This window comes from Raphanus sativus, chromosome 9 (genome assembly GCF_000801105.2).
Source record: "Raphanus sativus cultivar WK10039 chromosome 9, ASM80110v3, whole genome shotgun sequence".
Taxonomy (NCBI): domain Eukaryota; kingdom Viridiplantae; phylum Streptophyta; class Magnoliopsida; order Brassicales; family Brassicaceae; genus Raphanus; species Raphanus sativus.
The window spans coordinates 6857806-6883501 of NC_079519.1; the positions used below are offsets into that span (position 1 = coordinate 6857806).

Below are 25696 nucleotides of genomic sequence, written 5' to 3' on the forward strand. Positions count from 1 at the left end.
GGAATATAAATCTTTTTCTGGTTATTTATTGATTATATATATTGACCAACTATATTAGCCTTAATGCACTTTTAATACCCATTTATTTTATACATCAATACAAAGTACTATTCATGAGTAAATTAGATCTATTATCATTATATAAGTAGAGGAAGAAGTCTGTTGACAAAAAAAAAAGTAGAGGAAGAAGTCTTCTTACTTGTTTGGAGCTATTTGGGTGTTTTAAAATTCCCAAAACTAGTTCACGTTTTCTCATCTTGATAACTGATCTTGAATGGAATATAGAAAACATTATGTATTTTTTCCCCATAATCTGAAATCCTATGTTTAAGAGTTAAGATCAATTAAGAAATGGTCCAGAGATCCTCATATTTATTCCTAACAAACAATAGAGCATATTTACCAAAATCAAGTATCACCCAACAATAAATTTAAGAAATAAGACTCATGAACACCAGGAATAACATTTCCAACCCACTTGATGGCTAATTTTTTTATTGCCAGTTTTTCACCAAAATTGAAATTTTGTTTTGAAAATTTTTGCAAAGGCCTTACGGCTGGCGAGAACCTCAAAAAAGTTATATATGTATTAGTTGTTAGATACAAATTATTCAATTGAAGATACATAACAACTCAATCAAAGTGATGCCATAAAATCAAAAATCAAAACAAAAATTACTTACAAACAAATTAACCAACAACTTAAATTAATAAAATAATATATCTCGTACACACCTCTTACAAATGTGAGCTTAAAACACAAACTACAAAATTATATAAAAGATAATAATCTAGATTATAAATAAATTATATTTCGTCCGTAAAACGGGCCGACCTTAGTTTTATATAAAATATATTTTTTAAATCGTAAACAAAATTTCTTTTTTATTAATTGGGGAACATTGGATAAGAGTAACCTTGAAAATATAAGTTATTTACAATAGAACCAGCTGATGTGTCAAGCTGTAGTACCTTCTCAGCCTGTTTTAATAAAAGCCCTCAACTAACTAGAAAAAATACGATCCCATGACACTGATTTAGAGCATCTCCAAAAAGATTCTCAATTTTAGAGTTTGCAAAACTCTAAATTTGAAGTTTCAATATGTTTTTCTCCAAAAAAAAAACTTTAAAACTATTTGTATTTTACACTATGGTCTCTATATTTATTATAATTAATATAAATCCATAAAACTTATAAATAACAAGCACATATATAAAATATCACATTAATATTAATTAATAAAATCTTACAGTAAATATATAAATTATAAATATAAATACATAACTAAATATTAAACTACAAGAAAAATAGACTATATTTTGAAGCTTGCAAAACTTTATATTTGAAGTTTAAAGATGTTTTAAACTTCATATTTGAAGTCTAAAGATGTTTTTAAACCTTAAAACTTCTTATTTTAAAGTTTATATTTAGTTTTATGTGTAAAACTAAAATTTATGAAAATATATATAAAATATTATAAGATATAATTTTTTAAAAGATTAAAATGATGTAATATATAATTTTAAAGACCAAAATACAAATAAAAATATGAAACTTCAAATTTGAAGTTTTGAATAGTGATACTCTATATTTGAAATTTCTTTTTCGAAAACAAAAAACTTTAAATATGAAGTTATAGTTATGGGTGGGCACTTCGGTTATTTTATCGGTTCGGTTCGGGTTCAATTCGGTTTGGTTTATTCGGTTTTAAAAAATTTCAAGTTGAAGTAAACCATATTTAGTTTGGTTCGGTTCGGTTTCGGTTCAGTTTATATTCGGTTCGGTTAGTATTTCGGTTCGGTCTAATCGAATTTTTTTAGTTTAGTTCTTTTAAGAAAAATCATGTTTTGAAACATCGACGCATTGTCATAAAATCATCATGTTGGTGAAAATAAAAAAATAATTATGTGAACTAAATCCATTTATAGAACTAAATCAATTATTTCTTTGTATTTAAACGTAAAACCAAACATAAAACCAAACATTAAAATGTAATCTACTTATTTTACATTATTATCTTTGAACCTAGTATAAATATTATAGGCAATAGGAGTGGCACTTTGGTTATTTTATGGATTCGATTTCGGTTCGGTTCGGTTTGGTTGATTCGGTTCTAGAATTTTTCCAACCAAAGTAAACCATAACTAGTTTGGTTCGGTTTTGACTCGGTTCAGTTCGGTTGGTTTGGTTTGACTCGGTTCGGTTCGGTTTTTTTGCCCGGTTCGGTTTTTTTGCCCACCCCTATATAGTGTCTTCTGGAGATATTCTTATATTGGTCCGCCATAAAATAATGTGCCCCTTTATGACTTTCATGTGACTCTTCAACATATGGACCTGCTTTAAATTAGCGAGTACATTCAAATATATTAAGTAACCCCTTTGTGCTAAAAAGGAATTTTACACATGATATCTTCATCACAATCTTATTTCTTCGACCCCTGGCCAATTCTTTCTGATACATAAAAACAAAATCGACATGCATGACAATCATTCAGCACATAAGTAAATAGTTTATAAAACTATTTACTTTTGATTAATTGTATAAAAAGTTTACCTTGATTCCTGGCTTTTAGAATTTACATTTTTTTATGAAAACATGAACAATCCCTGTTAATACAATGTTCCATCAGGGCCATCAATACAATATGATATGCGTTAAGTTCACTTGAAAAAATTTGAGTGGCCCAGACTACATTACAGATTCCTCTGTATTGAATCATTGTGAATGTCCATATTAGTGATGGGTTTAGACTGAAAGTTAATAACACGACTACATTACAATCATATCTGGATTGAACCCATTGAGACCGTCCATATTAGTGATGGAGTTAGACTACGTGTTGTTTTGTCTTAATATTTTTTCCATTTTCGTGTAAGCAAGACTACATGATTTTTGTGGCAATGTGATGAAAATAACCAAGAACCAACTTATTAGATTTTTATTCTTGCATTTAGATTTATTCTTGAACTAGGTGTTGTTCCCGCACATGCGGGAATAATCTTTTTAAAACTAATTATTAGTTTATGTCTTATTAATTTTAAAATTATTATAATAAATATTTTTTATGCTTTAATAAAAAATTTAAATCAAACATAAATATATATATATATATACATTTATTATTATGATAAACTTTTAAAGTCACATATATATTATAAATGTTTTAGAAAATATTTTATACAATTAGTTTTGATTGGTTAATATTTAATTATTTATTGTTCTGTATCTTAATCTTTTATAATAAAAAATATTATTTCCAGGAAAAATCCCTAAAATTATGAAAAATATGACACATAAACAAATCACTTTTTGATTGATTAATATTTAATTATAAATTATACTATGTCATAATCTTTTATAATAGAAAATATTATTTTCCAGGTAACAAAAAAAATAAATATATGAATTATCTTATTTGTTTAAAAATATTTTTTCATATTTTATATTCAATTAGGAAATATAAAATTTAATCTAATATTATTAATATAAAATTCGTTTTAAATATATAATAAGTCAAATACCTAAATTTATGTTTATTACTGTGAAATTTTTTTAAAAGCACTTATATATTAGAAATATTTTATACAAATATTTTTGATTGATTAATTTTTAATTATAAAATTTTTATACCTTAATGTTTTATAATAAAAAATATTAATTTCACATAGCTACATTATATATATAAGAATTATCTTACTTTTAAAATATGTTTCAGTGATTTTATCATATTAGTTTATAATCAATTAACTAATATAACTTATAAACTAATATATTAATATAGAATTATTTTAATTATATAATAAATAAAAAACCTAAAATCATAAAAAATATGACACATAAAAAATTACTTTTTGATTGATTCATATTTATTTATAAATTGTTTTATGTCTTAATACTTTATAATATAAACATTTGATTTTCTTGATAACAATAAAATATCTATATGAGAATTATCATTTAAAAAATATAATAATATTCTATTATTAATATGTAATTTCGTTTTAATTATATCATAAAGGAAAAATTTAAATCAAATACCTAAAATCATGGAGAAGCCGACACATAAGCAAAATCACTTCATAAATAATAGTATAGATTTGATACATAAAAAATAGAATTTTATTCTTGCATTTATTATTTAATTGTAGCAGGAATCCTACAAAAATGGTAATCTTCAAAATCATAAAACGTGATTGCAAACTTTTTTGTATGATTAGAAAGCAAATTAGGTGAATTTTCTGTACCATTATTTTGTTGATTTTCTTTTCAATCAAAAGCTTCATTATATAAAATACGAAGATCTGCGTACTCAGTCAGAATAGTTTTGAAATCAAAAAATTTAATACCAAAATTTGAAATCGTCCTCCTCTAACCCTAACGTTGTTAGTATACTATATAAAGCGAGAGCTACATTGTCACTACATTCCATCACATAAAGCACCTAAGCTTCAAAAACTAAACAATGATAAAACAATGGCCAGTTTTGATCAAGTTTCTCAACTGAAACCTTACAAGTATATTTGGAGAATTAAAGTCAAAGGTAGTTCGCTTATGGAAGCAGTATTCTGCTCAAGGTGGTGAAAGAGTGGAAATGGTTCTTGTGGATTCACAAGTGAGTTCATTTACCGTTACTCATCACCATTTCTTCTATGCAATCGTTTATACTTTATTCATGAATGGTGAGAGTGGGATAACTTTATGGAACAAAGAACGGTCTTCTCTCTAATTAACCCAGAGTATGTACTGAGATCCATTCAATTGTTCGTAGTCAGTATTCAAAGTTTATCTAATTGTTGGAACTAATTATGATTTCTACAACTAATAACAGGTTCATGCAAGTCAAATGTATTGAGTATGGAAGTAATGCCAGAGAATTGCATCATTATTGGACATCTACGAATGCTAATGCTGTTTTGTATGTTTTATCATTCTGGCAAATTTAGTGGGGTGAAGATATGATATATATTTTAGTTATTTCTAAAATTTAACTAAATACATTTTTTCTCTAATAAAAGTCTAATTTATTTTATTCGTAGGTGGATTCAAGTTCATGACAAACCTGGAAGGATGTTCATTATTTTATTTTTATTATGTTGCATTATCTTAGTATTTGTTTTGTTTTTGGCTTTTTAAGATTATTTGCATCTTTGCTTACCATTTGTTATGTACTTTTTGATTTGGCTTTAGATTTTATTACTGTAGATTTTATGGAGAGTTCAAAAAATTTGATTTGAATATTTGGCTTTAGAAAGCACTTACACAGCTGTAGATTATTTCCGGAGCTGTGATTTTTAAAAAGTCAATAAAGTTTGATTGCTGTGAATTTAGTGCTTTAGAAATAAATGGTGTTCTGGACAGCACCTACAGCCATTACCAATCACACCCTATGTTTCGCTATTAAGTATAACTAGAGTTTTGACCCGCACATCCGTGCGGGTATAAATTTTGTTATATATTTATAGTTATTCAGTTTTGACATTTGTTTGTGTTACTCAATGTGTTTAGCTTCTGAACTTTATAAATTAGAAGTTTGTGTTTATCTTTCTATGGTTTACTGTCTTTTATTAGTAATAAAAATATTTCTGGATTTTATTAAAATATAATATATTTTAAATTAAAGTTGTATATAAATTTCACATTTGATATTGAGATTTTCTTAAAATAAATAAATGTTTAGATAGTAACATTAAAAATAAGTAGAGATTTAAAAAAAAATAATTAGCTAATAATTTAAATTATTGAATTGGGCCATTTAGTTATTATTTTAAATTTGGTTCATATATCAGAATTTAGAATTATATATGAACTGTTTTGTTAAAGAGAATAGATTGTAATGTACTAATTTAATAAGTATTCTTATTAGTTATCTAGATAACTTATATTTGGGTATTTAATATGTAGATAAATATATTTGTGATTAATGGGAAGATATATCATGTAAATGTTTTGCAAATTCAAGGGCTGTCTAACCCGAGTAGACGGGATAAATTGATTTGTGATGAATGTGAGTTGTCTTACTTGGTGATTATTTTATGGTTTGTTAAAATTGATCGGATTATTAAATTGATGTAGTTTTTTAAAGTTGTTAAAGCTGTTGCTTTATTTGAAGTGGTATAGACGTAATGGTTGGTTAATTTTAAATGGTTTAGTTTAAGTATTAAACATGGTTTACATAATGGCGTTTTTGTTTTAACTAAGATAAATATAATATGTCAAACACAACAATTTAATGTTTGCATTTACACTTCTTTAGTTTATTTTTTTATGCAACACACTTTGTTAGTTAAATTTCTGATACTATATACTGTGTTGTTGGTCTTATTATTATTTTTGTATTGGATGTATGTTGTGTTAGTTATGTAATAATACAAAAAAAATATTTTCGATCTATGTTTAAATATATCTTTAGTTATATAAGTTAAAAAAATTAACTAACATGTTTTATTGTAGGATAAAAATGTAACTTCATTAATAATTTTCAATTCAAACTTTAAATCACGTACATATATATTCAAAATTTAATAATTTCAACATTTACATTAACCTTTGGGCGATTCGGTTCTGATTCAGTTTTTTGGTTTTTTTGTTTCCGCAGTTTTAGGATCGGCTAGGGTATTTAGAAAGTTCGGTTAGTTTTGATTCACTAATTTTTCTTTTAACTACATAGTGTGGTTATTAATATGGATCATAATACATTACAAAGAAAATACTTTACTATATTGTTAATGGAGAAGACCCACAAATAAAAATTGGGAAATAAAAAAGTACACGTGCTGTTTTCTGCTTAACTAAAAAAAAAATTTGTATTTTTTTCTATTGAACACAAAAGTAAAAAAATATGACCTCTTTCATCTCTCCCGAGGGTTAACAACTTTTTCTGCCAATATCCACCTTCGTATCAATGAAAAAAAGAAGCCTGAAATTTGATTAATGGATTAACAGCTGATGAATCCATTAAAAAACTTGTTTCACTGAATTATGATAAACATAAAAGTGAAAAACACAGGAGCAGAGACTGCGTATTGCAACGTAAGATATCATGAACAACAAATCTATCCCTCAAATATATAAACATGTCTCTGCTCTTCTAAAAAATCAGAACAGAGTAAGCCTTGCCTTTTATGCTGGTATCTGGAAATCTCCGAACTAAGAATTGCATATTCTCCACTGATCGAGATCCACAAAACCCTTCCAATGCTGTAACATGCGATTATTTTCTCCATTAATTACAGAGAAACCCAGTAATCCCTCAAATCTTCATCCCTGTTAGATTTGAGATAGTTTCACCATCTTAATCGTCACACAACTATTAAGGATATATGAATATCTTTTAAGATCCTTTACGTATATTATTTAAGAATTGTTCAAAGATATGGTAGGTTAAAAAATGGCGTGACAAAAATGATAAGTAATTGGTTATTAAATATACAAAACTACTGTGTTTTAATGTTAGTGGCATTCCATTGTAAATATTTAGGAAAATTCAGGGTCAGATCTAATATGTACTTCAGTTTTAATAGATTAGACTAGATTTTGACCCGCGCGCCCGCGCGGGTGTTTACTTTATTTTTTAAAAATCAACTATAATTAATTATATTTTCAAATGTATTTATACGTTGTTGGTACTTGTTCGGATTTGGTTCGGATCTATTCAAATTTCGGGTTTTTGAGTTTGAAAAATTCACCCATATTCATGTATTTATAACTTCGGTCCAACTTCGGTTCTGATTTGGATAACCCATAAATTATATTTAAAATTTAAATCCATATATACTTTATTTTTCTCAAAATCTAAAAATAAAATTAATATATAACACATGAATTTGAATAATATATCAAAATACCTAAATTTAACATAAAATTGAATTGACTTGAATATTTAGATGGAGACTCAATATCTATTTAAGTATTTTTGTGAGTATTTTTTTGCTATTTAAAATATTTATTTTGACTATTTGCATATATTTTCAAGTAGCATATATTTTCAAGTATTTTGGAAAATTTCAAAATTTTAATATATTTTCGATATTAAATTTAAAAATAATTAAAATATTTAAGTATATAAATATGATTTAGATATATTGGATACCTGTACTATTATGGTTTGAATCAGATTGAGTTCTATTTCCTTAAATACCAAAATTTGAACTCATATGAATATTTAACCAGTTTCGGTTCGTATTTGATACTATCTTTAGGATCAAATTCAGTATAGTTTTTATTAATTTATATGTATATTTTTTATTTTGCAATGACTATTTAAGTATATTTTATACATATTGATGTTTATATAATGTAAATTTATAACAACATATATCCTATTCAATTTATTTTTTATTTTTAATTTGTTATCAGTTGTTAAAACAGTACATTTTAATTTTAATTTTAATCGAACATAAAACTAAGTTACCAAGGTGAAAATGAAGTGTGTTGGAAGCTAATTGAATAAGCAAATCATGCTTTTATAGCTGGAAATATTCTTAGTTTAATCGGTTACTGGTTGGATCTTTTTTCTTGACAAAGGGCTTCATTGGTTGGATCTTTGTTCTCTTAATTTTCTGATTTATTCACGCTTATGCGTTAATGTTTTTCTCGTTAATTGTTTCGTCTGATATAATCGTTTCATGGTAAAGAAAAAAGAGCTTTCGAAAAAATCTTAAAGTGAGAAAAAAATACACGATTCAAACCACCTCATAAGTTTCAACTAAATCCAATTTTTATACTCTTTTTTTACCTACTGCTGGGAACGTGTTTACCCCCAATCTCATAAACTCATAGTCATTGTTCCATCACCACTGCAACATTATAGAGCTTTTGGAAAGGTACAGACAAAAGCTTATATTAAACATTCTGGCAAAGGTTCATGATTTTCCATATCCTGGTTTGATCTTGGAAAGGTGAGGGTAGAAACCTTTGTAAGAATTTCTTATAGTTCCTTATGCAAACCCAGTTGCCACCAATATATCTGAAGGGGTTCAATATCAGAGATTGTTGGTTTTGAGTGAAAATCTGATGCTATAACATTAAGTATAGAAAATGGGTATATAACAGATCTTGAACTTCTTCTCATCAGAGAAGTGTTTTTATGTATATAACTGCTGCTGCAATCGATATCTGACTCCTCTTGCAACCAAAGGCTCTGTGTAAGAATAATCATTAAAATTAACAAACCCAGAAAACAAAAACGATAAGATTGTTTGGTACTTTTGATGGTTCGTGGCTTGTCCTCTTGCCGGAAAGTAATGGTTAATTAAGCAGCCAAAGAGCAACCTGATTCCTTCCACTGGTTGACTTCCGATCCTCTGCCATATTGTATATCTCGTTGGCTCGTTTCTTATACCGTAAGAAGTTACCTGAATCATGAAAGAAAGAATGTTTCAGCTCTTTTAGTTTCTCAACTTGATTGAAAAGTGCCTTGTCTGTAATTTTTTTATGCCCAAAAGGACAAAGCGTTTGATGCAGAAATCAAGAAAGGCTCCATAACACTCTCTGTTTAAAAAATGCAACTTTCTTACTCTTTTGTTCTTCTTCCACAAGGCACTTTTGAGACTCCAGACGCTCTAGTCCCAGGTATATATGTGGACCAAGACAGCCATGATTTTACACTTCACAAGAAGTCAGAAGCAAGTCCAGGGGAAGAAGATTAACACATTAATATAGGGTACCACATGCCTGGTTTGAGCTTATCTCTTTCCTCCATCTCTCCATGTTCTCCTTCATATTCTGGTTTCCACTTTTCAAATGCTGTGTCAACGTCTCTGAGGCTACAAAAGCAAAAGATAGAAGGACATGCTAAGAACATACTTTCAAAACACTTGATTTCAGTAAGAAATAAACAACATAAAAATAAAGAAACTGAATTGTTATATAATTCCAAACGGAATAGCATCGATTCTCTACTGTCAAACAAATTAGCAAGCTAACCTAACGACATAGAAGCAAGAAATGAGAACGAAAGTTGAAGCATGTGATGAAAAGGAAGAGACTTTCACAAATGGTACCTGAAACAAAGGTAAGTAACTTCTCTTCCTGTTTCCCTATTAACCTCATCCAATTCGGAAAACTTATTCTGGAGAAACAAAATCAAAATGAAAGTTTTGTCAAATTGAAATCCCTAGAAATTAAAATCAGAAATCAAACCTTGAGGGAGGTGTCTTTGTCTTAGAGCGTGGCTTAGAGAGTTTCTATCTCCACTGAAGAATCAAGAATAACAATTTGGAGATATAGGGATCGAAGAACACAAAGCAATCTTCAGAAAAAAAAAGTAGATCGTAAATGTTATGGTCTAGTTATATTACAAAACGACAGTGTATAGATCCAATGGCATTAGATCGTAATTTTTGTGCAAAACTAAAGGGAGATAGCTAAGTGTACTTCAGTCTTAATAGTTTAAATATACAGCTTTTTTAATTATCATGGATCACTACGGATCTTACCACTGCATCCTAACTGGTTTTTTTTCTTTTGTTTGGCTATTATTATTGCAAATACATATTTTGTTACGAATTTAACTGTATCATTTTTAATACATGTCAATTACCTCTGATGTTCTGAATAAATTCAAGAGTAAACTAACCTCCCAGGGTCTTTTATATTGCTACCCCTAAACCAGAACAGTCATCACTCCCACTCATGTTTTTGTTGGATGTCGTTTCCGTGTAAGAAATTGCAAAAGCTTTCAAGGGTTGTGTTTGTTGGGTCTTTTATTTATTCTTTTGTTAGATGTCATTTTAATAGGCTTTTAACAATTGATACAATTCCATAACTAATGAGATTTTATAAAACTTAATGATTCAATACCATGCTATCTAGATGTGATGAATTGAGAAAAAAATACATATTTACATCTTATTCATTTATAAATAAATCATATAAATATTTTTTAGCATATTACAAAAAAATATTTTAGTATCAAATTTTACTTTACTCTCAAGGGGTAGGTCTTGTCTTAGTAGATAAATATAAAATATGAAGTGATTCATAAAGATCCACACGGGCCACGGTACAGTATGATCTTTGAAGAAGTCAACGCCTTAATTAACTATGTAGAGAGGAAGTGGCAAGATGAGACTGTTACGCGACACGAAATTCGAAACCAACCATGTTCTTATAATTTTACTTTTACCAGATTTATATTTGAGTCCAATCACCCCCCACCAGCGCACCCAACTTTCAATTTTCCAAGCTTTATGTTTATTGTATAAGAGCATTTCTAATTCATTGCTATTTTCACTTCTATAATAGCATTTAGAGGTGAAAATGCTCCAACCCACCTCTATTTCTTACTCTATAATAGAGATCTCTATTTTTTTCTCTATTTATAGAGGAAGAAATAGCAATCCTCTATTTTTTACTCTATAAAATAGAGATTGCTATTTTAGAGATATACATTGGAGCATATCTCATTTCTATTATAGAGTTCCTCTATTTTAGAGGTAAAAATAGCAAAATACATTGGAGATGGTCTAAGAGCAGTTCAATTGGCTATAAGATCATCTCCAAAATGAGACATTTTATTTTGAAATTTGCAAAATTTTATATTTGAAGTTTTAAACTAGTTTTCTTCAAAAGTAAAACTTCAAACTTAATTTCAAAAGAATTTGTATTTTTATTATGGATTTTATATTTATGATACTTGATTTAAATTTATAAAATTTTATAAATAAATAACACATATATAAAAATATTTTAGAAATATTAGTTAATAAAAATGATACAGTAAAATATATAATTTAACATAGAACTACATAAAAATATTAAATTAAAAGTAAAATACTATACTATTCTATAAATCTATTTTCGTAATACTTTCATATAAGATCAATTAGTGCATCTTTAAGTTTCTTTTCTAATATTTTTTTTTATCTAAATCCAGTTTTGAAAAAACTTATTTTTAAGTTTAATTTATTTTTTTGTAAAAATTAAAATTATAAAAGAAAATTTGAAATATTTATGAGTTATAAATTTTTGAAAGGTCAAAAAAATTAAAGGATAAAATATTTAAGAATAATAAATATAATATGTAAATGTAAGGACCAAAATGCAATGAAATTATGAAACTTCAAATTTAAAATTTTGAATAATGACACTATATATTTGAAGTTTTCTATTCGAAATTTTAAATTTTAAGTTTTGAAATTCCTTTTTGGAGAACAAAAAACTTCATATTTGAAATTATAAAATATATTTTGAAGATGGTCTAAACTAGGAAAGTTTCTAAAAGAAAAAAATAGTATTATAATAATTTAACTATATTTTATTTTTAAAACCAATCAAAACATCTATTTCACCCTACCTAAATGGCATCTGACCTCTAAAGTTCTAAGTTTCTTAAGACTATGAAAACAGAATTTTCTGCACTTTCTCTCCCAAATTTGTTATTATTTCTTGTCCTTTTTAAGTTTACAACTAATCTAGAGTCCACAGTTAAAGATGGTCTGACATTATTAATTCCAAACATGAAATCTTTATTTATATTAACACTCCTGGCCGTTGCTCCAAAAATAATTAACACTCCTGGCCAGACGTTAGGCTAAGATCCACCGCCTTTGCTTGCAACTAGATCTCATATAGTACAAAGCCCTTTCAAGTTAAACTAATTTGACTTATTTTTATTGGAAGATTGTACGCAATTAATATGATAATTCCCATCAGAACCAAGTTTAAAGAGTAGCCTTAGAGCATCTTTATTGGGTAGTTTCTTAAAAATAAGTTCTTAGCAGATAAATATTTATATTATAATTCAATTTTTGCTTTTAATATAAATTGATTTTTTATAAATCCTTAATTCAATAAAAACATGACACTTATCCAATTAATTAACGTAAGAAGTTCTTGCAGAGTCCGTACAAATAATTTTTCTCTTCATCTTTCTCCAATTTTCTGATTTTTTTAATTAACGAGATACTTAGTCAGAATTCATCAATGGATCTCTTTTTATATTTACTCATGGAGGTTATAAATTGGAATATAAATACTTTCATCTATTTAAGTATTTATTGATTATTGACCAACTATATTAGGCTGAACGCTTACTCATTTATATATATAACAAAAAGTATTGCGCATGAGTAAATCAAACTCTATTATCATACTAATATTATAAGAAAATAAATTTAACTATTCCTATACAATTAAAAAAAGAGTAGCCTTACGTTACTCATGGTCATGGAGGTTATATATATGGAATATAAATCTATTCCAATTATATTGATTATTGACCAGTTATATTAGGCTGAATGCACTTTTAATACTCATTTATTTTTATATATCTATCTAAACAAAAAGAAAAATTCATGAGTAAATCAGAATCTATTATCATATTATTATATACAAAAAATAGACATTGGCATGTTAAATGGTGTGAAAATTGGAGCCCCTACACTTGCTTCATTTACAAACTCTGCTTTGAACCTCACGTTCCTTAAGCTTCTCTAAAGCTCTGTTTTACCATTCCCCATCACAAAACAAAAACCCTAAATGCGTTTCCTTTAAGGTAAAAACGTTCTTAGTTTCTTCTTCTTCTTCTTCTTCATCGTATCTTTCAAGATCTCTAGCTCCACTGGAGAAAGAAGATGAGATATACTCCAAGATCACAAGGAAAAAAACTCCTCGTCCCTTCTTTCTTCTTCATATTAGCTATCTGTGTACTAGCTTTCATCAACGAAATCAGATTCGACAGTTTACTGAGTTTCGGACGATGTGCTTTGTCTAATGTTCCGATGAATAACGGTGAGCCTCCATTGTTGTCTTCCTCTTCTTCTTCAAGTGATGATGAGATTAGGATTCTTATTGGCATTCTAACACTTCCCGATCAGTACCCACGTCGACATTTTCTCCGGATGATCTACGGCACACAAGCTGTTCCTGAAGGCGTTAAGATCGACGTGAAGTTCGTGTTCTGTAATTTGACTAAAGAAGACCAGAAAGTGCTTGTCGCTTTGGAGATCATGCGTTATGATGACATCATCATATTAAATTGCAACGAGAATATGAACAAAGGTAACTGGTTTATCTCAGTTTAAAGTCAAATTATTGAGTTCGGTCTGAGAACGAATTTTCCAAATTGAGACCATTTTTTTGGCTGTTTGGTTTGGTATAATACAGACTTGGTTGGCATACACGTTAAACCGAATGGTAAAATAATTATATCCAACCCATTATTGAGTATGGTTTAATTCAGTTAAACATGGTTTTGAGTTTTGACTTTTTACAAAAAGAGTTTTTTTTTAATATAAGAGTTCGTTTATCTTAAAGGTGTTGCAAAGACTAGGTTATAAATATTTTTCACAATTAGCTTATTTACTCTGTATTACGCTTTATTCATGTTTTAGTTCGATTTGGACTAGCTGAACCGAAATGGAATAGTCGTAACATTTTTAACTAATTTAATTTATCAATCCACAGGCAAGACCTACACATACTTCTCAAGCTTACCAGACCTATTCAACGAAACCAATTCACCAAACCCACCATATCAGTACATAATGAAAGCCGACGACGACACTTACATAAGACTAGAAAGCCTCGTAGCATCTTTAAGACCATTACCCCGAGAAGATCTCTACTACGGCTACGTCATTCCATGTCAAAGCATGGACCCGTTCGTGCATTATATGTCAGGAATGGGTTACTTAGTCTCGTGGGATATCGCAGTCTGGCTCAAAGACTCGGATATTCCCAAGAAACATCTTGAAGGTCCTGAAGACAAAGTGTTTGGCGATTGGATGAAAGAAGGAAGACGAGGAAAGAACCGGTTCAATGCTAAATGGTCGATATATAATTTCCCCGAGCCACCGACTAAATGCACACATGAGCTTTGGCCTGATACTATTGCGGTTCATTTGTTGAAGAACCAAGAAAAGTGGATACGGACATTGAACTACTTCAATGTTACTAGCAACCTTAAGCCTTCTAAATTATACCACATACCGTAGATCGTTTTTTGGTTTGCTTTGCTTTCATTTGATCAGTACTATACACTATGCTTATTTTTTGTCCTTTTAAAATTGTTTTGTGATCGTTACTGTCCTTTAATAAAGACGTGTAAATAAGCATACATGCTCAATAGTCAGTAAAGCAATGTTCAACATCAATATTACTTGTCGTCTGTCGTCTATAATCAGTTCAAGTACATTAGACTATCATTGTACTTCGGTTCTAAAGTTGGCCGACCGTAATCTTCTTTTCATAGTTAGAATTTTTATCTGTCAAATCAAATAAAGTTTAAAATTTCTATTTGATTTGGTGGATGGATGCTTTAATGTTTGTAGTTCACCCAATATCATTTAAAACTTGTTAAAATCACGTCAAACATTCTCAAAAATTATATTGAATATACCATGTAAATTAAAATTATATCTTCTTAACAAAGATTATTACATTTTCGACCAAAAGTTTACTCTGACAATGCTGATCAGTGCCACATGAACGGTATATTTAATATCTATTAGATCTTAAAATCTATCTATAAAACATAATTTGCATATATGCATGTTGAAGATTATCCTGCCTACAATATAGAATCTGTGCTGCTGGCTTTTCTGGACCAGAGCTAGGGATGCATACTATAAAATACATTATTTGAGAGAAGCAATCAACTCAACTTAATATGGGACTACTTAAGAATACCTGCATCGCATGCCTTTGTTCGTAGAATAGGTGATAGCTAGTAGTATATCCAGCTAATTCACATGCTTCGGTTTCCAAACACGGCTTGTTATGTATCACAAGTAGTAGATAATTTGGCGTCATTCTGGTGTCATCTAGGTAGGCTTGTTTGGCTGACTTGCCCCTTTCAGACAAATGTGCTTAATTTTTCTTTAAACTATGTTACTATACTCTGCATAACGAAAATATATATGTATATATATATATTTCAAACAGGAATTGGTGGCTACAGGTTTGGAAAAGGATGATTTCTTTTTTGGCGATATAAGCACATTGTTTAAAGGTCAAAACACCATTGTTGATATGAAAATCGACGGTCACTCAAGTGTAAGGAAATATCTATAGACTATACATACTTTCTTATCTTTTTTTCTTTTAGTGTTCATAACAATGTAACATTGTAACATTGTAACTGAATGCGCGTGTCGACAATCTTTTTTTGACGGTCAAATCTTTTTTTCTTTTAGTGTTCTTACGGTCAAATCTTTTTTTCTTTTAGTGTTCATAACAATGTAACATTGTAACTGAATGCGCGTGTCGACAAAGTAACTATTAAAAATCTCATGCCATCTGCTAAAGCTATTATCAGCTTCAAAATACCTGATCACAAGTCTGGCAAGGTCAGTGCCTAACCCAACTACTCTACTCATGAGTCTTAACTTGTGTTTTTATTATATTTCAGCTGGATGTGTAATATGTTCATCCTCATGCTACGCTCAATTCCAGCATTGGCCTCAACCCAACTCCTCTGCTTGATCTATCAGCAACTATAGGAAGCCAGACTGTTTGCCTTGGTGGTGAAGTTGGTTTCGACACGGCTTCCTCGTTACTAACCAAGTACAACGCCGGATTTGGTTTCAACAAGCCAGATTTCTCTGCTGCGCTCATGCTGTAAGTAACAACAACAACACGATTCCAACTGCATTCAGTTTTTTTGGTTTTTTTATGGAACTGAATGACTGCTGATTTGTAGGGAGGATAAAAGGGAGAGTCTAAGAGCCACTTACGTCCACATAGTAAATCCAACCACATCCGTTGGTGCAGAACTTATCCGTCACTTCTCCAGTCATGACAACAACTTTACCATCGGAAGCTCTTATTCTCTGGATCCATTCACAACGGTGATGGCCAGACTATTTAGCAATGGGAAAGCAGGGATGGTGGTACAAAGTGAGTGGAGACCAAAGTCTCTCATAACTCTCTCGGCTGAGTATGACTCAAAGGTTGTGTCCTCTTCACCCAGGCCTGGACTCGCTCTCGCCCTTAAACCATAAAAAAGGAAAGGGCTCTCTCTCTCAGTTTGGAATACAATTAAACCGTTCAGTCTTTCACCAAGAGCTAAAAAACCGCCCCAAAAGGAATGTCTGTTGGGGGTTATTAAATCACTTACAACACTAATATATATTTTCTTTTCATTGGTGATGTGAAATGTAAGGGAGTTATAAAACCCGACATGTTGCAGATAGAAAGCTGTTTTTTGTTCCTTTTGACTCTGGCTCCGATTTGGGGTGTGATTGGTAGTGGCTGTGAGTGCTCTCTCCACAGCTCCATTTATTTCTAAAACACCAAAATCAAAGCAATCATGGTTTAATTTATTTTTAAAAACTACAACTCTTGAAATAACCTACAGCTGTAGAAGTGCTCTGCAGAGCCAAATATCCAAAGCAATTTTTTAGTGCTTTCATAAAATTCTATAGCAACAAAATCTAAAGCTACAGCAAAAAGTTTACAGATTATTTTATACAGATTATTTTCTACATCAATAGTAAGATCCTTAAATTTTGTATTATGCAAAATGGATTTGATTGGGCTTAAAATTTTATTCAAAGTGTAAACGACATCAGTTGTATTATGTTTTGTTAGGCTTTTTCATAGTGTTATTTTTCATATCAACAAAAGGTTATTTGTTTTACCAAAAAAGAAAATAAATGGTTATTTGTTTAAAGAGAGGACGGAAATTTTGACCAACAAAAACAGAAGAAAAAGGAACACTCAAAAGAAAAGAAAAGTCTCAAACAAATCTTCATTATTAATCACTACAAATCCAGCAACCACATTAATAATACGCTTAATTCAAATAAAACTCCAAAACCCAAATTTGTTTTCACTTTCTCATATTTATACACTTGTCATCTTCCAATGGCCCCCACTCTTTGCCTCTTTCACAATCACCAGGCTATCTACCAGCCTTTCATTTCTTTTTTTTTTTTGTAACAACTCTTTTTATTTCATTTTCTCTATAAAGTTTCCTTCAGAAAAAATTATCAAAAAAAAATAAAAATAAAAAAAGAAACTCTCACCTCTATAAATTGAGAGAGACACACCTCTTCTCTCTTCTTGATCTCTCAAAGCTTTCACCTCTTTACTCTCTTCTTCCCTCACACGCCGTAAAGTTCACACCTCAAAAAATCCTCTGTTTTTTCTCTTCTCTCTGCATTAATATGAAAGAGTATTGGACATCACTAGCATCACTTCTCGGCGTCTTAGCTTTCTGCCAAAGCCTAATCCAATCAATCTTCCCGCCCGAGCTCCGCTTCGCCTTCCTCAAATTCTTCAACCGAATCTTCCACCTCTTCTCCTCCTACTGCTACTTCGACATAACCGAGATCGACGGCGTCAACACCAACGAGCTCTACAACGCCGTCCAGCTCTACCTAAGCTCCTCCGTCTCCATCGCTGGCAACCGTCTAAGCCTCACACGCGCCGTCAACTCCTCCTCCATCACCTTCGGCCTCTCCAACAACGACTCCATCGTGGACACCTTCGACAACGTCACCGTCCTCTGGGAACACGTCGTCACGCAACGACAGACCCAGACCTTCGCCTGGAGACCGTTGCCTGAGGAGAAACGCGGCTTCACTCTCCGTATCAAGAAGAGAGACAAAGCCCTGATTCTTACCTCGTACCTCGACTACATCATGGAACGTGCCAGCGAGATCCGTAGGAAGAACCAGGACAGGCTGCTTTATACAAACTCCAGAGGCGGGTCGTTGGACTCGAGGGGACATCCGTGGGAGTCTGTCCCTTTCAAACACCCGAGCACGTTCGAGACGCTCGCGATGGATCCGATCAAGAAGCAGAAGATCATGGATGATCTGAAGGACTTCGCGGAAGGACAGATGTTTTATCAGAAAACGGGCCGGGCCTGGAAGAGAGGTTACTTGCTTTACGGGCCACCCGGTACTGGTAAGTCGAGTATGATCGCGGCCATGGCGAATCATCTCGGTTACGACATTTACGATCTCGAGCTCACCGAGGTTCATAGCAACTCGGAGCTGAGGAAACTGCTGATGAAAACGAGTTCCAAGTCGATCATTGTGATCGAAGATATAGACTGTTCGATCAATTTAACGAACAGGAAGAAGAGCAGTGGTAGCAATGCGACGAGGAGCTATTACGACTTGGAGACGCGGCCAGGGGGGACTGGTTCGGGTGAAGAGTCTGGTAATGGGAACACGATAACGTTGTCGGGTTTGTTGAACTTTACGGATGGGCTTTGGTCTTGTTGTGGAAGCGAGAGGATCTTTGTGTTCACGACGAATCATATCGAGAAGCTTGATCCTGCATTGCTTAGGAGTGGGAGGATGGATATGCATATACACATGAGTTACTGTGATTTCCCTTCGTTGAAGATTTTGCTGAGGAACTATTTGGGGTATGAGGAGGAAGATGTGGAGGAGGACGTTTTGAAGGAGATGGAGAGGGTTGTGGAGAAGGCGGAGATGACGCCTGCTGACGTCAGCGAGGCTTTGATCAAGAACAGGAGGGATAAGGAGAGGGCGGTTAGGGAGCTGTTGGAGGATTTGAAGAGTAGAGGGGAGGGGAATGTGAAAGATGGGAAGTTGAGGGGTCAAAGTGGAAATTTGACTGAGTTGGAAATTGTGGAGGAGGAAGAGAAGAGGGCTATAGATAGTCAAAATGAAGAAGATGATAGTGATGAAGAAGAAATTGAGGTTGAGGATAATATTTGTAAAGACTAGAGAAGATCAACAATGTTGTTTTTGGTTTTGTTTTTCATGTTTACAATGTAAAAACAAAAATGGTGAAAAATTGTGATCTTTCTTCTTTTTCTTTTATTTTGTTGGGTTTACGATTTTTTTTTTTTTTTTGACTTTGGTTGTTGAAGAAGTAGGTGAAAATGTGAAAAAGACAGAATAATAATAAATTAGGAGTACAAAAGTTTAACTAAAACAAAGTGAGAGGAAAGTTGCAGATAAAGGTAAATGGCTGATGGGGATTTTGTATGTGGGGAATGGGAAATGCAAAAGGTGGATCTCACTGGGTACGATTAGCATTACTAATTTATAAAATAATACTGGACCAAATTTTTGTCAAACTATACCATGTGTGGTGTCAATAAAAGGATCGTACTTGTTTTTTCTTTAACATCAAATTGGATCGTAATATAATACTTATATAAATAATTTGTTAATAAAACTAATAAAATTATATTTTCGTCAAAAAAAAACTAATAAAATTATATGTTAAAATAATAGTTATCTAAAATTATACATTTAAACTTCTATATTTAATTATATACATACATACATATATTTGCATTAAAGTCAAAACGGATCGAATATATGATTCTGAAATTTTTATGTAATTTCGTTAAACTTACCAATATCAAATTTTATGGATTGAATTGAAATGGATAACTAATCTGGATAAAATTCTCAGCCTTGATGTTCCATACCTCAATTACACCACCCGAATTATTTGTCTTCATTTTTTTTATAATCAAGAGCTTCCAAACCAAAACTTAGACAATATCCAATTTAATCAATATAACAAGAAGAAAATTCGACATGCATTAAATATGCATCAAACTTCCTGAAAACAACCGACTCAGAATATTCTTTTGTAAGTCGATGGTCCAAGTAAGAATTTGAAATCTCCAACCAAAGTTTGAAATTTTAACATTTGAAAAGTCTGTCCATACAACTTCAAACTTATTAGCATTTTAATACGGGAGTTATCCAGTCTGAAGGATTTAAATATCCAAACATTCAATCTCAGCTACTAAAATATTAAAACTAAAATAACTATGAGTGAAGTTTCATATAAGAAAACGGATCAAGCTGGTTATTGACATCTTGCCACTTTGGTGTATAGCATGCACTTGCCAATTATTAATACTGCGATTGTTATAATTGGTACTCTTCTGTGGTGGCAATACAGTTGTCATATATTAGGTATGGACTTTAGAATCATCCTTGCCATTATTATATTATTTCGAATACGTTCTTATATGTCAACGAACACTCAAGTTACATGTTTTAAAAATAAAATGTGAAGTGTTAAAGACTTAAAGTTGACGATTTGGTAGATCAAGTTGCGCAAAATCTCGTTTTCATCCCTTTAGAGGTTTGTGTTTAGGATTCCACAGCTTGTACTTAATTGCTTTTAATTTCTAAAATAATTTCTGTTATTAATCAGTTGATTTATATTATAATAAACTTGGCCACTAGACATATCACTCTACATTAAGAGACAAATATGTAAATTATTTCATGCGAATCTTAGTTAGGAGTTAGGACGGATTGTAATTGGTGCTTGAATAAAAAAAATATCATAGTGGAAATTTGACCTAAGAATGACATGTTCCATTGATTTCATTCGGCTAGTAGAGTGCTATATCATATTTTAAATGTATTATGAGTATATGAGTATTTTAGTGCATCATAGCAGCGGAAGTTTATATGTTATGGATTATCATTATGTGTCTATTAACTCTAATCCAGATGCAATGTAATGTAAAGCTAAACAACATGTGCTTTGCTTCATCTTTTTTGTCAACCAACATGTGCCTTTTGTATATTTAGGGAGAAAATGATTGTAAATCATTATTGGGGTTAAGGCCCATTAACGAGGTCTCATTCTAGTGGAAAGGCCTCAAACCATAGTAGCAGATGTCATGATTTTGTTTTGTTCGTGTACACACGCTGACGACGCACACTAGTTTATAGGATTGCTAGTGCTATTACAAAACACCTACGCTAAATATCCTGATAATGTTCACGATATCTCATCAATCTTTGCATATGTTGTGCTTGTTTTTGCAATGTAACTATAACATATTTCAAAATTGTTTGTGTTTTGTCTTTATATGATAAATAGTATGATGGTTGGAGAGCTAGGGCCAAGCATGACATGATTGCGATTCGCGAATTTGATCTGTTTAGATTATAATGCTCGTCAATGTTCGATCTTGATTGTTGGTTTGGTTCAGATTAATTGTTCATCGAATCAAAATCGATTTGATCTGAGAAGGATCGCCGAAGAAGAAAAACGAAATGATAGGAGAGATATTCGCTGCGAAGGAGTGATATTAATGAAACGACGTCGTTTGTTTCAATACTCTTGTCCAAACTTATTGGGGCTTAAGCTGTGGTTATAAACAAGCCCAATTGTAAGACGCGGCCCACTCCAAGGATTGTAGTGGTCACCGTACGTCATCATTGTAAGCGTATCAGAGTATGAGTCACACCAACTCCAATTAGATTCGCTACGTTGTCAGTTACAGTGTAGGCTCCAAGAAAGTAGAAACCATTTAGATATCTAATCGTAGATCCACCGGAATCGTAGAAGTATCAATGTCGACTCCCGAGACCGCCGGCAGAGGATCGATCACTCACGTGATCTTCGACATGGACGGTCTTCTTCTCGGTATATACATGATCTCTTCGAATCTTCTCTTTATTGGATCTAAAGGTTGTTTTGGTCATGATGAGGCGTATTTTGATTGCTTGGATTGTTCATTGTTCTGATGAAATGTGTAACTTGTTGTTTAAATCTGATCTGGAATCTTTACTTAGTTCATTGATTAGCCACTCCATTGTCTTATCATTCATTAGCTTAATTCTCTATACAGTCTCAATGAAAATTTCAGCCTATCTGAATTTTCAAATCTTGTGCTCGTATTTATCATCAAGACTTTCTATATGTGTCACTAGCTTTGCGTCTATCTAATGATCAATATTTTGTTGTAGACACGGAGAAGTTTTACACTGAGGTACAGGAGATCATACTTGCTAGATTCAACAAGACTTTTGACTGGTCTCTCAAGGCTAAGATGATGGGAAGAAAAGCCATAGAAGCTGCCAGGATCTTTGTTGACGAAAGCGGGATCAGCGATTCTCTTTCCGCTGAGGACTTCCTTGTCGAGAGAGAGGCCATGCTTCAAGAACTCTTCCCTACTAGCGAGCTCATGCCAGGTACCTTTTACATTTGTTTGCACATATGGTTTCACTGGAAAATTACATGTCTGGTTATCTCTGCTTCATGTGGGTAGACAGAAAGGCACTGCCTTTGCGTCGTATTAATTCAACACCGAACCTTTGTATTCACGTCATGAACCATTTTTTTATTCCACTGTTTCAGGGGCTAGCAGGCTCATCAAGCATCTCCATGCTAACAACATTCCAATTTGTATTGCTACCGGGTATTTCTTTTCTTCACCATTACACTATATATGTTTCTCTTATTAATATACCATTTGAGCTGTTCATTCTAATTTTCAGTTTTTTTTTCTTTACAATCCGGATACTTGACATCTAACTTTTTGAATGCAATGGTTGCAGAACTCACACACGTCACTTTGATTTAAAAACTCAAAGACACAGAGACTTGTTCTCACTGATGCATCACGTAGTTCGCGGTGATGATCCTGAGGTGAAGCAAGGAAAGCCTGCCCCTGACGGCTTTCTCGCTGCATCCAGGAGATTTAAGGTTACTGCACAAACGATCTCCCTAGATGCTTCATTACTAATACATATGCAAGACCATGTGATGTAACTGAGTTCCTCTAGATTCATGCTTTAAAATGAGATGTAAACTAATGTCCCTCTTCGTCTGAATATTCATTAGGATGGTCCTGTTGACCCACAAAAGGTTTTGGTATTTGAAGATGCTCCATCCGGAGTTCTTGCTGCTAAAAACGCCGGAATGTAAGTGGATTATCTCTCCTATTGAATAAAACCAAACAGATGAGTTTAAATTGTTTTGTTTCAGACACATTCAATCTACACCAAGTTTATTCTTCTCCTACAGGAACGTGGTGATGGTGCCAGATCCTAGACTAGATATCTCTCACCAAGACGTTGCAGATCAAATCATGACTTCTCTACTCGATTTCAAACCAGAGGAGTGGGGTTTGCCTCCATTTGAGGATTCAAACTAATCTTCTTGGAGGTATGATGAGAAGTCAGAATCATGAATCGTTGGGAGAGCGTGATTGTTTGTCTTTTTGTTATATTTGTTTTTTTTGGCACTTACATGACAAGGCCATGAGGTTTTATGTCGTCAAGGGTATTATGATGTTTTGGCTATTAAAGCCAAGAAAACCAGAAACTAAGTTTGTGACGTGACAAGAGACCAAACAAACATCTGCCTTGGCGTTTAAACAAAGAGATTGTACAAACTCTTCCTCCCAAAGGTCCATACATTGGCTCATTTAGTTCTTTCTTGCTTTTTGTCGGTTGCTGAATTGATTTCTTCTTCTTTATGGTTGGAATCTCCGTTCTCTACGCATCACTAACATGTGTCATTTACAAAACTTCGAATCAATCCTCTATTCAAAACATTAATCATATCACTCGCAAAGAGAGATGGTAATATGCGTGAGAGTTGTGTATGACTTGCAGACGAGAAAAAATGAAACAAAGATAAGTTGCTTCATTTTGCACATGATTAGTGAATTTTAACATTTTTGTTGTTCCATTCAATTTGTGGGAAGAAGATAAAAGCGAACAAAGAAGCAAAACCCATATGATGGTAACTTTTACAATAACTGCCCTTGGGAATCACCGACATATATAGCTAGGCTTGCTACAAAACATCTTCTGACATCGTTGGCAAAACGTTATCTCTAACTCTCACTCACACAGTCACTCGTTTCTTCTAACCTTTCTTGTGTTCCCTTTCACCGGCAAGATTCGAATTCTCTTCGCTACCCGAACAAAGTCCCTGTTTCCTCACAAAACAAAATCTCTCCTTAACTTCCAAATATTTACATACAATCAGTTATATAACTTCAAACACACGATAACAAAAACTATAAAGTTGTTTAAATGTCATAGAACCGTAAAAGATTTAAGTAAACCAAACATTGATAGATCTTGGTTTTATAAAAGAGAATAAAAGGCATATGATTGTCTTGCATGAACGCTCGTACTAGCATTGCCATCTTTTTAGCATCCTATGTATGTCTATATGTCGGGTTCAACTCCTAATCATTGTAAAACACATACAATATCCAACTTAAGAGAATTAAATATTTGATTCGTAGAAAATTAAAACGGTTTGAAAATAGTTTATATGGTCTCTAAATAACTATAAGCAAATATAAATTAGTATTATATAATATAGTATATATTCGAGAGTTTTTTTATTTTATTTTTTGCTAATTTTTTTATATTATCTGGAGTTAAAAGAGGGATATATTACTTCCAACTGAGATCACCAGCAAGAAGGAGATCGTTCTCCATGTCTTCGTAAGCAATAAGATGGCCAGGAATGGCGTTGGACAGATTAAGATCGTCCGTCTCTGAAGTCGAATCAGCCCCATCTACAAACATTTGCCTCAGAACTAAAGCCAAGCTTTGATAACTCTCATGCTTATCCAAGCTAACGCGTTGGCAGATAGAACGTCCCTCTAGCACAACGGTGACCGGAGGAACCACGGAAGAAACTAGATCGTCGTCGACGTTGAGTCCAAACCTTGGGAATCTCCCGGGGGCTCCGGAGCTTGAGCTACTATTGGGGTTTCCAGAAAGATTGTTTGGCATGAAGGATGATGGTGTTCTTGTCGTTGTGTCACGACGTTGTTGCGTTGTGTTGTCTTGATGAAACATTCTGAAGAGTTTTGGCTTTGTGGCTGGAACTGCTCGTACTGTGAGATTAGGGTTTTAGGGTATTTGTATTAACGGTTAATTATAGGGATCTCAAAGTGTTTCGTGTGTTGAAAGAGAGAGAGAGAAAGAGACTTTGTTGAGTTGGTGTTGATGAGATTCTGGTGAAAGTGA

The 25696-nt window shown here is 32.0% G+C and overlaps 4 protein-coding genes, 1 long non-coding RNA gene and 1 pseudogene across 6 annotated transcripts; 4 read left to right on the plus strand and 2 right to left on the minus strand.

The window, feature by feature from the left end:
• Nucleotides 1–9052: 9052 nt before the first annotated feature.
• LOC108826323 (uncharacterized) lies at nt 9053–10298 on the minus strand. Of its 2 annotated transcripts, XR_008939002.1 has the most exons (5): nt 10143–10298; nt 10004–10071; nt 9518–9766; nt 9207–9355; nt 9053–9141 (listed from the first exon to the last, which is right to left on the minus strand). It is a non-coding gene; the product is annotated as an uncharacterized LOC108826323 (long non-coding RNA). The 2 variants fall into 2 exon arrangements; XR_008939001.1 differs by having other exon boundaries at nt 9053–9355.
• A 3251-nt stretch (nt 10299–13549) lies between these two features.
• On the plus strand, nt 13550–14938 carry LOC108827052 (hydroxyproline O-galactosyltransferase GALT3-like). Its single transcript, XM_018600398.2, has 2 exons — nt 13550–14003; nt 14409–14938. Exons 1-2 carry the CDS (start codon nt 13577–13579, stop codon nt 14936–14938), a joined length of 957 nt encoding a protein of 318 aa, XP_018455900.1. The 5' UTR covers nt 13550–13576.
• A 421-nt stretch (nt 14939–15359) lies between these two features.
• On the plus strand, nt 15360–16945 carry LOC108824623 (mitochondrial outer membrane protein porin 4-like; annotated as a pseudogene).
• A 1079-nt stretch (nt 16946–18024) lies between these two features.
• On the plus strand, nt 18025–19836 carry LOC108827302 (AAA-ATPase At5g57480). Its single transcript, XM_018600676.2, has one exon. It carries the CDS (start codon nt 18113–18115, stop codon nt 19649–19651), a length of 1539 nt encoding a protein of 512 aa, XP_018456178.1. The 5' UTR covers nt 18025–18112; the 3' UTR covers nt 19652–19836.
• A 2321-nt stretch (nt 19837–22157) lies between these two features.
• LOC108827351 ((DL)-glycerol-3-phosphatase 2) lies at nt 22158–24133 on the plus strand. The gene is made up of 6 exons (XM_018600730.2): nt 22158–22340; nt 22664–22888; nt 23055–23115; nt 23255–23402; nt 23541–23620; nt 23724–24133. Exons 1-6 carry the CDS (start codon nt 22268–22270, stop codon nt 23851–23853), a joined length of 717 nt encoding a protein of 238 aa, XP_018456232.2. The 5' UTR covers nt 22158–22267; the 3' UTR covers nt 23854–24133.
• Nucleotides 24134–24256: 123 nt separating this feature from the next.
• LOC108827354 (auxin-responsive protein IAA33-like) lies at nt 24257–25696 on the minus strand. Its single transcript, XM_018600734.2, has 2 exons — nt 25119–25696; nt 24257–24638 (listed from the first exon to the last, which is right to left on the minus strand). The coding sequence occupies exons 1-2, from the start codon at nt 25523–25525 to the stop codon at nt 24560–24562; spliced, it is 486 nt and encodes a 161-aa protein (XP_018456236.1). The 5' UTR covers nt 25526–25696; the 3' UTR covers nt 24257–24559.